This window comes from Myxine glutinosa, unplaced genomic scaffold, assembly GCF_964187855.1.
Source record: "Myxine glutinosa unplaced genomic scaffold, kmMyxGlut1.1 SCAFFOLD_781, whole genome shotgun sequence".
Classification (NCBI taxonomy): domain Eukaryota; kingdom Metazoa; phylum Chordata; class Myxini; order Myxiniformes; family Myxinidae; genus Myxine; species Myxine glutinosa.
Genome location: NW_027616876.1, coordinates 127,627 through 139,947, shown reverse-complemented (window position 1 = coordinate 139,947; position 12,321 = coordinate 127,627). Strand labels below are relative to the sequence as shown.

General features: G+C 36.4%; 1 protein-coding gene across 1 annotated transcript in view; it reads left to right on the top strand.

The window, feature by feature from the left end:
• Positions 1 to 12,321, top strand: part of LOC144889097 (chloride intracellular channel protein 4-like) — a 62,097-nt gene that overhangs the window by 10,517 nt on the left and 39,259 nt on the right. The window contains exon 6 of the mRNA XM_078768967.1: positions 2,771 to 2,896. Within this exon, the coding sequence (XP_078625093.1) occupies positions 2,771 to 2,896 (126 nt within the window). The remainder of the gene's footprint in view (positions 1 to 2,770; positions 2,897 to 12,321) is intronic.

Genomic DNA, 12,321 nt, shown 5'->3' with positions numbered 1-12,321 from the left:
AAAGTTATGGTTTGAATACTTGTATTGATATTTACTTGTAGTGATTGATTATTTACTTATACTTGTATTGATGTTTACATGGAGTGATTGATTCTTTACTTATATTGATGTTTAGATTAATGGTTAATATAAACAAAAACAAAAAGATGAGGGAATTGTGGAAATGTAACTCATTGATTAGAACTGGTAACTCATTGATTGGAACTGGTAACGAGGAAGAACCAACGACTTGAAATGAATGTCAGGAATGTGCACGAAAGTAGTAATGACTTGTTCACCTGGTCACAGCCCCAGGCTAGAGCACTCTCCTATTGTAAGGCAAATATAACTCACAGCAGGAGGGGAGCGAGTTGGTGCCAGTAAGGCGAGCGGGATGACGGAGCAACCTTTCAGCGGAGAAGGGATTAACTCAAGTGTGCCGATATAAACCAGAACAGACTTTGATTCAGGAGCACTTGTCCTCAGAAGCCCTGCCCGACGAACGAACGAATACCAACGAGTACGGCGCTACGGAGAAACATCGGCTGAGAAAGAGGGACTATGCGGATAGAGCTATCTGGTCCATTGAGTTAACGGTAGTTATTAGTATTTGAATGAAGTGAACAACTAGTTAATAAAGTCTGGATCTTTGTAAACCTGTTTTCCGGTCATTGGTCTTGAGTCCCAAACCACTTCCACGACATCACCCTGGAGGTAGAAATCTAACCAGCGATATTCATTTTGAGGCCACTCTAGTTAGACCTTTGCGATTATTGTCAGTTGTTCCTCCCTGTTTATAAGCTATAATTCTGCACAGTGCACTTTATTCTTCCAAAACTAAACCATAAGAGTGTATTTTTAAGTGACATCATAATTTTGTTGCACACTGTGGCGTGTGGCAGTTGAGTGGTCATTATATGTAATTCATCCTGTATTATTATGTTTATTGTCAGTATTTTTGTTTTGGCATAAGTGTTTTCTTCTGCAGGAGAATGGACTTTTAAAAATACAATACTGTTGTGAATTTTGGGGTAGAGTAATATATAGATCAGGTAGATCTGTGTCGATATCATGCTCCCGATTGTTGTGAAGAAGATCAAGCATTTTGATGTACATAAGTAGAGGACTTGTCTAGCCCGGATGTCGGATTAAGCTCGTACATTTGTGGTCATACAAGGATGGCCTCGTGTTCACTCGAGTAGGGATTATGCTAATTCCCCTGTGTGTGAGACCTTGTGATTTATCCATTGTCCCTTATGGCACTGCACCAACAGACACTAGGTATGCCCAATAGCAGCACACACACTAATACAATTCCCCCCACAATAAAACTCACCGGAAGTGCAGGCAGGAAGCGCCCACGCATTGCGCCAACATGGCGATAAAACATTGAGCAAGCAGGCAATAGACATGCCCAGAGGGCAGCTATTGGACGAGACACCACTAATAGGGAGACGAGGCAGGATGAAGCCCGCCGATTGGTAGAGGGTGGGGCAAGAAGCTTCCCTCTGATTGGTGGAAGGAAGGCTGAGAAGGAAGCCGAGGACCGATTGGCTTTATTTTTTATAATTATTATTTTATTTTTTGGGGGAAAATCTTTTTTTTCAACTTAAGTTTTCAACTTCAATTGTTTATAAAATGTGATATCACGTATATTACAAATACATTTGAATATTGAATATTTTGAATTATTGTTTGAATTATGATTGGTTTAAACCATGACAAAACGGCAACTCGGGTACAGTCATTTGTCTATATATCTACACATCTGGGCAGTGTCTGTGTTCTCACTTAACGACTCCCTAAAACTTTTGTTTCCATGGTTGTGAAGTGTTTTTAATAACGTTGTGGTGGTTTTGAATCATGTGGTGGTGAGGTATTTTGAATTGTGTGGTGGTGAGGTGTTTTTAAATGACGTGGTGGTGAGGTGTTATTAAATCACATGGTGGTGAGGTGTTTTTAAATCACATGGTGGTGAGGTGTTTTGAATTACGTGGTGGTGAGGTATTTATAATTACGAGGTGGTGAGTTGTTTTGAATTATGTGGTGGTGAGGTGTTTATAATCACGTGGTGGTGAGGTGTTTTTAAATCACATGGTGGTGAGGTGTTTTGAATTACGTGGTGGTGAGGTATTTATAATTACGTGGTGGTGAGGTGTTTTGAATTATGTGGTGGTGAGGTGTTTATAATTATGTGGTGGTGAGGTGTTTATAATTATGTGGTGGTGAGGTGTTTTTAATTATGTGGTGGTGAGGTGTTTTGAATTATGTGGTGGTGAGGTGTTTTTAATTATGTGGTGGTGAGGTGTTTTTAATTATGTGGTGGTGAAGTGTTTTTAATTATGTGGTGGTGAGGTGTTTTGAATTACGTGGTGGTGAAGTATTTATAATTACATGGTTGTGAGGTGTTTTTAATTATGTGGTGGTGAGGTATTTATAATTACGTGGTGGTGAGGAGTTTATAATCACGTGGTGGTGAGGTGTTTTTAAATCACATGGTGGTGAGGTGTTTTTAAATCACATGGTGGTGAGGTGTTTTTTAATTATGTGGTGGTGAGGTGTTTTTCTGCATGGTGTGTCTCACAGCATGGATGTGTGTATTTTCTGAACATGACGAGCACATCTCAACTTTAATGTTCCACTTTGTTATTGAACGACCAATTCAGTTTTGAGCTTTACCCATTGAAATTTGTCATCAAGGGAAGAAGGGATGTGTGTGGGGACAAAGCAAAAAAATAAATAAATAATTGCTCTAGAGATTTCAAAACTGTTTTTTTAATTACTCTTCCAGAAAATCTGCTAATCTTGCCAACTTAGCACCTGGTACCCAGCCACCTTTCCTGACCTTCAATGGTGGAGTCAAAACAGACACACTCAAGATTGAAGAGTTCCTTGAAGATATCCTTTGCCCTCCAAGGTTTGTTTGTCTCTGTCTCTGTCTCTGTCTCTCTCTCTCTGTAACATACCTGCTTGAATGTTTGGCTACCATGGTGTATTCCCTTATGGAGAATGCAACAACTTTCATAAACAATGCAATGGAAGCAGTTATGTCGAGCATATATGACAGCAGTCAGTCATACATGCCTGGCATCGTATGAAGTAATTTGAGCAATACGTAACTTTAGCATCCTAGTTATGATAACACTTCAAAGTCGAGATACAAAGACTACACAACATGTAACATGAATTTATTCATTGTAATATCAATGTTATTATTACTCCCGCCAGGGAGTAATGCATTCGATCGTGTCCGTGTCCGTGTGTGCGTGTGTGTGTTCGTGTGTTTGTGAACAAGATATCTGCAAAGGTTCTGAACTGATTTGGATGAAAGTTGGTGGGATGATTGCCCTTGGGATAAGAAAGAATTGATTAGTTTTTGGTGAAGCTCAGGATATTATTCCGGATCCAGGAATTTTTTGAAGGATTGTTTACCATTGGAAGACAGGGCTCATTTTTTTTTAACATTATCAGTAGTGTATATATGTTGCTTCTGGGACACTCTCATTTTCCCATTGACTTACATGTTAATTTTTCCCCTCCCTCATTGCCCCTAAACACCTCTATTTCTCTCACCCTGTTCTTTACGAACCTTCTCACCTTTTGACATGTTATCCTTATTCATTAGACCACTTAAACAATGGTCCTTCTGTGTGAACCTGTGATCCTTCTGACCTTATGGACCTTTTAACCTTTTACTCTTAATATCATCTGGTGAATCATCTTTGGCCCACTCAAACAACGACCCTACAAATATTTGTTTATGTGTGGGAAATAATTTAATTCTCCTACAACTCTCCTCACCGTCTAATACATTAACAAAAAATATGTTTGAGTTTGGTTCTTTCTCAAGATATTTTAACTGAGCTAAGATAAAATGGTAAACCTCCCTCAATGTTCTTGTTTGAGCACCTCCAGTGCCACACACTTTTTGGTAGGCTCTGCCCACTTTTTGTTAAGCCCCGTCCACTTTTTGGTAAGCCACGCCCACTTTTTGTTAGGCCACGCCCACTTTTACTAAGCCCCGCCCACTTTTGTGAAGCCCCGCCCACTTTTTGCTAAGCCCCACCCACTTTATAAACTCTTCAGCATTGTATCATTTCCAGGTAATACATTACATCATTTTCAGGGAATTTCCATCACATCATTTCCAGTTAAGACACGCCCAGGGAATTTCCACAGGAAATGACACACCCAGTCCTTATAAAAGGCACCGACCACACAGGCTTTTTCAAACACGCTTTCTGCTTCACTTGAGAATGGACTACTATGCCGAAATGGAATGGGATAACTTTGCTATTCCTTGGAGTCCTACTACCTGTGTAGAACTCAACCTTCAGATTGATGAACTGGACTCGAACCTCTTATCAATGGAGGTAAGTTTGTTTATTTATTTATTTATTTATTTATTTAATTAATTATTAATTTAATTATTTATTTTAATTTTTTTTTTTTTTAGATGAGACTCGTGTAAGAGTTAACAAAGTTTATTTTAATATTCATAGAGCTTGATTTATACAAATAAAAATATTGTATTAAATTAATACATTGTTATTTTCTTTCACAGGAAATTGTATCTGAGATACGAAATGAAAATTCTGCTTTTAACACAACTTGGGATGAAGTTATTTTTTTGTTTGAAGACATTTTGAACAACCAAGACCCCCAGAACGAGTTCTACCTTGATGACCCAGCCAAAGAGTTATACCTTGGAGATCCACAAAATCCTGAAAAAGAGTTTTACCATGATGATACTTGTTGTGAGTTATCAAAACAAAACCCAATGAACAAGTTCTACCTTGATGAGCCAGAATACAAGTCATACATTGGAGACCCACAAATTTCTGAAAATTGGGAATGGGGAGTTCTCCCTGATGGTCCGCAGTTATACTATGTGAGACACATCATAGAAACCCTAAAAAATTGGGCAAGGAGAGTTCTCCCTGATGGTCCGCAGTTATACTATGTGAGACACATCATAGAAACCCTAAAAAATTGGGAAACGGGAATTCTCCCTGATGGTCCGCAGTTATACTATGTGAGACACATCATAGAAACCCTAAAAAATTGGGCAAGGAGAGTTCTCCCTGATGGTCCGCAGTTATACTATGTGAGACACATCATAGAAACCCTAAAAAATTGGGAAACGGGAATTCTCCCTGATGGTCCGCAGTTATACTATGTGAGACACATCATAGAAACCCTAAAAAATTGGGCAAGGAGAGTTCTCCCTGATGGTCCGCAGTTATACTATGTGAGACACATCATAGAAACCCTAAAAAATTGGGAAAGGGAAGTTTTCCCTGATGGTCCGCAGTTATACTATGTGAGACTTATCACGGAAACCCCCAATATTTCTGAAAATTGTGGTTCTACCTTGGGGACTTGGAAAGATGGTTATATTTTTGGAGACTCGGAATGGGGGTTTTGTTTTGATGACTCGGAATGTGATACCTATCTTGGAGGCTCAACAGGAATGTGGTTATACCTTGGGAACTTGGAAAGTTGGTTTTATTTTGGAGACTCTACCTGTGGGGTCCATCTTGGAGACTCTTTGGATTCTAAAGCAATGAACAATGTTATTTGTTTAATGACGCTTGATTTAAGCAATATCAAGAAAGTTCGAGGAAGAAAATGCTGGAAAATTCTTTCTTCCCATTTCTACTTCTTCAAACTTGAAAGCCTTGAAAGACAGAATTGGAAGAAGAGGAAAAAAAAAAAATGAAATACATATTTTTTAAAAAGAAGAAAAAAAAGATTAGGTTAGTGTTTGGGTGGGATTTTGAATGTGAGGGTTAGGGATGGGGTTGGGTTAGGGATGGGGTTGGGTTAGGGTTGGGATTTTGAATGTGAGGGTTAGGGTTGGGGTTGGGTTAGGGATGGGGTTGGGTTAGGGTTGGGATTTTGAATGTGAGGGTTCGGGTTGGGGTTGGGTTAGGGATGGGATTGGGTTAGGGTTGGGATTTTGAATGTGAGGGTTAGGGATGGGTTGGGGTTGGGTTAGGGATGGGGTTGGATTAGGGATGGGGTTGGGTTGGGGATGGGGTTGGGTTAGGGATGGGGTTGGGTTAGGGATGGGGTTGGGTTAGGGATGGGGTTGGGTTAGGTATGGGGTTGGGTTGGGGATGGGTTGGGTTGGGGATGGGGTTGGGTTAGGGATGGGGTTGGGTTTGGGATGGGGTTGGGTTGGGGATGGGTTTGGGTTAGGGATGGGGTTGGGTTAGGGATGGGGTTGGGTTAGGGTTTGTATATTATTATGACTCACTCACACATTCACAAAAGTTAAGCCCCAACTGGAAAGTTGAGGGATTCTGTGTTTGGGGTTCACAGATTTAAAAACGTATCCCCATTATACACACACAAAAGTTAAGCCCCAACTGAAAAGTTGTGGGATTCTGTGTTTGGGGTTCACAGATTTAAAAACGTATCCCCATTATACACACACAAAAGTTAAGCCCCAACTGAAACGTTGTGGGATTCTGTGTTTGGGGTTCACAGATTTAAAAACGTATCCCCATTATACACACACAAAAGTTAAGCCCCAACTAAAAAGTTGTGGGATTCTGTGTTTGGGGTTCACAGATTTAAAAACGTATCCCCATTATACACACACAAAAGTTAAGCCCCAACTAAAAAGTTGTGGGATTCTGTGTTTGGGGTTCACAGATTTAAAAACGTATCCCCATTACATTTTATTTATTTATTTATTATTTTCAAGGGTATTATCTGCTTACTTGTGTTTTTTGTAATTCTTGCGAGTAAAATGAACCCAAGATTTCTTCTCCATTTAAATCATATAATTTGTAGGTCCAAGGGTTTGTAGCCATTACATCAACGATTTTAAATAATTCATTAGTCCATCTCTTTGTATAACCTTTCTCAAAATGGCTTTTCCATTTGTATATTCTTACAATATCACCAACTTTGAACTTGGGCTTTCTCAAATTAATCTCCTTTTCATATTCTAATTTTGTAAATGTTTCTGATGGTTTTGATTTTGTTGATGAATGAACTGTATTATTGTAATTATCTACAATATCCTGAATTAAATACACCCATTTTTGAGAACCGAGTTGTGTGAATTTTTTATATAATTTCTCTTTTAAAGTACGATTAAAACGCTCAATAACAACTGCCTTTCCTTCATTAAAGGTGCTGTATAATTTAATACCCTTCCCCTTAAGAAATTTCATGAATATTTTGTTATAGAACTCTGTTCCCTCATCAGTCCATAACTTCTTTGGTTTCCTTTTATCCCGATCAAATATTAGCTTAAAGGATAACATTAAAGTATCACCCCTTTTATTTTTTAAAGGGACAACCCAGGCAAATCTACTCCTCAAATCAATAACGGTTAAAGCATACCTGTATCCCCTGTCATTATTCAATTCAATTAAATCAGCGGACCATATGTGGTCGGTGTATTTAGAATAAACCTTCCTTCTTTTAAACTTTGTGATTATAGGTTTGTGTAATTCTTCAGCCAAAAGCTCCTCAGTCTTGATGACATCATTAGAGCCTAATAGTTTTTTGAGGAATAACCAAGACCAAGTTTCAATTTAGCATTTATCAAATTTCTCACAATAAACCTATCAACTTTCTCTCTCAACGTTGGATTTTGTATCAAAGACAAATTATACAACATTTCGCTGTCGGCTTTATGTTTTTCAGTCAACGTAGTGGTTTTCCCATAAGCAATATCATGCTTCATACACACTTCGTCAACCCTATTTGTAGGTTTAGACCAAGGTTTAGGATTGTCAGCCTCATCTAATCTTTTATCCAAGTTTGTTCCTGGACCACAGAAAGAATACCCTGGAAGGTGTAATTCCCCTGGAATTCCAGTTGTTGTAAATTTACTTCCTGACAGAAACTTTTGTATGTCTCCTCCTCTTTTAGGAGAGATGAATTGGCACTTTTTAGAGCCACATACTTGACATATTCCTTTTTGATAAACTCTATTATTTTTAGCTTTAACATAAGAGATATTTTTAGATTTAGTTTTCTTTTTACATTTGAGACAATAACTCATATTTATTTATCAGAAAAATTCCGACAGAGTATCAAAACCTTTTTGGTTTTCAACATATACATTTCAATCTTTATTTTTAAAACATAAAGAATCCTAAGGAATGCCTTCACTCTCTCCTCCATTTATTTACAAATAAAAACTAACTAAAGTCAATGACACCAACATCATCAATCACATAATCTTTTCCTTCTTCTTCTTCTTCACCACTTTCTCGTTTAAATCTCCTCCCTGAAATTGAAGACATTGACGTTGTTATTTTTGAAACCATTATCTTCATAAGAGTTGTTAATTCTTTAATTTCCTCTTCGGTGCGTTGAGATTGATTTATTTGCTGTAATACACTCAATCTTTTACGAATCTCACTGATTTCCATCTTTTTATATTTTTCCTCCCTCTCTCTTTGCTCCCTTTCCTCCCTCTCCTCCTCCTTTTTCTCCCTTTCCTCCTTCTCCTTTTTCTCTCTTTCCTCCTTCTCTTCTTTAACTCCTTCCTCATTTATCTTAGCAATTTTTGATATCAATATTTTCACAGCATTCATTCTTTCTTTATTTTCCTCTTCGGTGAGTTGAGATTGATCTTCTTGCTGTAATACATCCACTCTTTTTTGAATCGCTCTGATTTCCATCTCCCTCTCCTCCCTCTCTCTTTGCTCCCTCTCCTCCTTCTCTCTTTTCTCTCTTTTCTCCTTCTCTTCTTCAACTCCTTCCTCATCCCTTGCTACCCTTGAGTTTAAACCCCAAAGAATATTATACATATACTCATCTGGATTTTGAGATATTCTTGTATCTATAATTATTTTTCTCATAATAGGATACCAATAAGATTTGTTGACGATTTCTAAAAGAGTTTTATATTTCATAACTTTGAGAAGTTCATTTTTATTTAATACTTTAAACAAGTCTCTATTTGTGGGTTTAACAATATCAGTATAAGGCCAGTTTTTTATGACAAAATTCCCATGTATATGCTCCAAATCATAAGGTATGTAATACCGAGCACCCTTTTCTTGTAGGTATCCTTGAATACAAAAATTATAATTCTCTTGTAGTCTTCTTCCTGCCATTTATGCATCAGAAATATATGTGAGATTTATATTATGACAGGTAATACCACCCCATCTTCCCACTACCAAATCGGTTTGTATTCCTCGGCTTTCTATCCTTATCTCATGACCTTCCTTCTTTGTCATGCTAACCATCGCTATACTATCATATATTTTTCTTTTCTTAAAACCATGTATTTGTTGTTTATTAATTGTACTTCCACATAAATCCTTATCCTCACCAAGTGGATAATATTCTTCTTTACGAGACTGATTCAAATCATGTAGGTCTTCTATGTTTATTGAAAAAGACCAATTATACCCTAAATCAGGCATATCATACCCCCATTTATTAATTCGCATATTAACTATATGTCCTTCTTTATAAAATTCAATTGTAAGCAGGTAGTTAAATTCAATGAGGAAAGGTGTATGGTCAGTATAACCAGGTGTTGTGGTTGTAAATTTTACTTGTTTAACAAAACGTGCTGTTTTCTTTAAAAATATATATTGTGATAAATCACTTAATCTAATTAAGTCATTCGCATCTGTAGGGTTTGGATAATTGATTAATTTATAAGTATTCTTCATATTAATATTTTTACTTACACTATATTTTTGTCGTTCAGCCTGTGCCTTTGTATAATAATTTGATAAATCAATATCCTGAGAGGATTTTCCAAAGATAGAACCATCTTTTCCAACATAAGTCATTTATATTAGATTAAAAATGATATCATTAAAATTTTCATTAATGTTGAGTTGAAATAATACATATAAACATAATTGACCACAACATTTAGAATTAATTTCTTGAACTTGAAATGTTTGATAAACACCATTCTGTAAGAATTGTATTACTTCAACAGGTGGTGGCATACCATAACTATCAAAATAATATTTATCCTGACTATTATGAATACAAACCCAATGAGAACCATTCTGTGTGTCTAAATTCATAATAATATTCTTTGTATTCTTATTTATATGTATTAATTCATCTCTCATACAAATAACCACATTATCAATTTTTAGTGTTTTACAATACTTAGCTAGTTCTATATTTGACGTTGTATTCTTTCCAAATTGTTTAAACCATTTATCCATTTATTTATGAGAAAGATACAATCCATTACCCTGTTTAGTTAGTTTAACACCCGCTTGAGCGATAGAGGAAAGCATATCTCCAACCAACAATCTAGCTTTATCAGGTAGACTTTCAAGTTTTTGAGCAAAATCTACAATTACACCACTTCCACTAATTTGTTTCTCCAACTCCTTGTTATGTCTTTCCAATTCTTTTTGAGCTTTTAGTTGTGCCTTCCTTTTGTTAGCAGTTTTTACCGCTGCTGAAATACCACCAGTCAATGCTCCCGCCGCACTTAAACCAGCAAATAAAGGAATTAGAAACGGGAGAAATCCTCCTCTTGACTCGTCTATTGAATATTTCTTTAACATAGGTTTCGTCATTTTAATTTTAAGTGATCCAACATCATTTAGTGTTTTTACTTGTGTGTGTGTGAGTAAAACATCAATTCTTACAGCTCCTTTTCTTTGAATTGTATTAACATTAATAATACAAGGCTTTTGATTTTGAATACAAGATGTTAATTTATTAAGATTGATTTGATTAACATATACCCCAACCATTTATTTATGAGAAAAAACCTATGTGATATTAATCATAACACCATTATCTGTATTAATCTGTAATTCTGTTTCCTCCAAAAGCAAACAATATGCATTAACCTCTTCACTCTCCCCTCTTTCAATGTATAGAGAAGTATCCACTCGATTAGACTTTATAGTTTCCTTTTGAGAACTCAGGTCAATTGCGTAGATTGTATAAAGTTTTTGAAACGCAACCATATCCAAAATAGGATCATTATTACCATTACTTTCACACACCTTTTAGTAGGACTTGTAGGCTTCCGCATAATCATTTTTTTCCCAATCAATTTCCAATCTATCTCGCGGATAAAATGTGCCATCAAGAGAAACCCGAAGTTGTTTCACCTTAGCATTATCACTCAGGGCATTATTCTTATTAGTACCGTCCTCTCCATCTGGTTTTTTAAAAATGAGCCAGAGGTATCGTGGCTTTCCTTGAAGAACACCCAAATTCCAAGTGTAGGTAGTGTGTTCCAGTTTAATGAGTTGGCATCTTCTTTTAAGGTATGATACATTTAGCGGTTTCTTTGAGTTAAGTCTTCTATTTAACATCTCTTCCGTTTTAAGATTAGGAGTATATTCACTGATATACCAACACAAATCATTTATAACAAATTTATTATTTTCTCCAAAAGCATTTTCAACCCCAAAAAGCAACCTATTTACATTATCATTCCTTTGTAGTTGAAATCTAATTTTAAGACCATACAAAACTTTGTCATAATCACAAAATCCAAATATACCTTTCAGAGGTACTGCTACGGTAAAACTATTCTCTGGTTTTGTGTCATCATTATACATTGCCTTCCTTTGACTATAACCAGGGTCTGTGTTTGTACCCGTTGACATATCAGGAATAAAACCTTCAACAGCTCCCTTACCCATTCTATCACCAAACGAATATAGTGTAAATTTCATCATTTCAGATGTAGCAGAGACATAATCAACCGCTTCAACCTCTTGTGTTCCAATATACAGGCGAACACTATCAAACATTTTCCAGAAGAAATCATTTACGAGTGTAGCATTAGTATTATTCGCAGCCTTAGTGAATTTAAATTTACACAGCAAGAAACTATCAGCTATATTCAAGTAAGTTTGTTGATTATTTATTTCAAAACTTTTTGTTCCGTTTGAATTCCAGTCTGTTCCTGTTATAGCATTTACCTTAAAATAGTCTTCCTTTTTCGTGGAGTTTGAAATGATAATTGTATCATCCAAATCATAGATACTATCAATCGCTTCCATACTTGTATTTATATAGTATTAAAATCGTTGAAACCCTGACCCAAGTATTTTAATGATTTTTTGTCGTTCTTGTGAAGATAGTTGAGTTTTACCTTTTTTTATTTCTTTGATTGCTTGTAATTTATGAGACTCCTTTTGAGCATCTTTTATACTCTTTATAGCACCCGCAATGGAGCCCACGGCAGAAGCAGTTGAACCAATTAGGTCTTTATGTTTAAGGATGGTTGAACCAATACCCATTAGAGTATCAATTATCCCATCTCCTTTATTTCGAAATTGATGACCTACACCTCGTTGTCTCTTAGGTTTATAGTATCCTTTACCCACATACCTTGTATGGTATGGTGAAAGG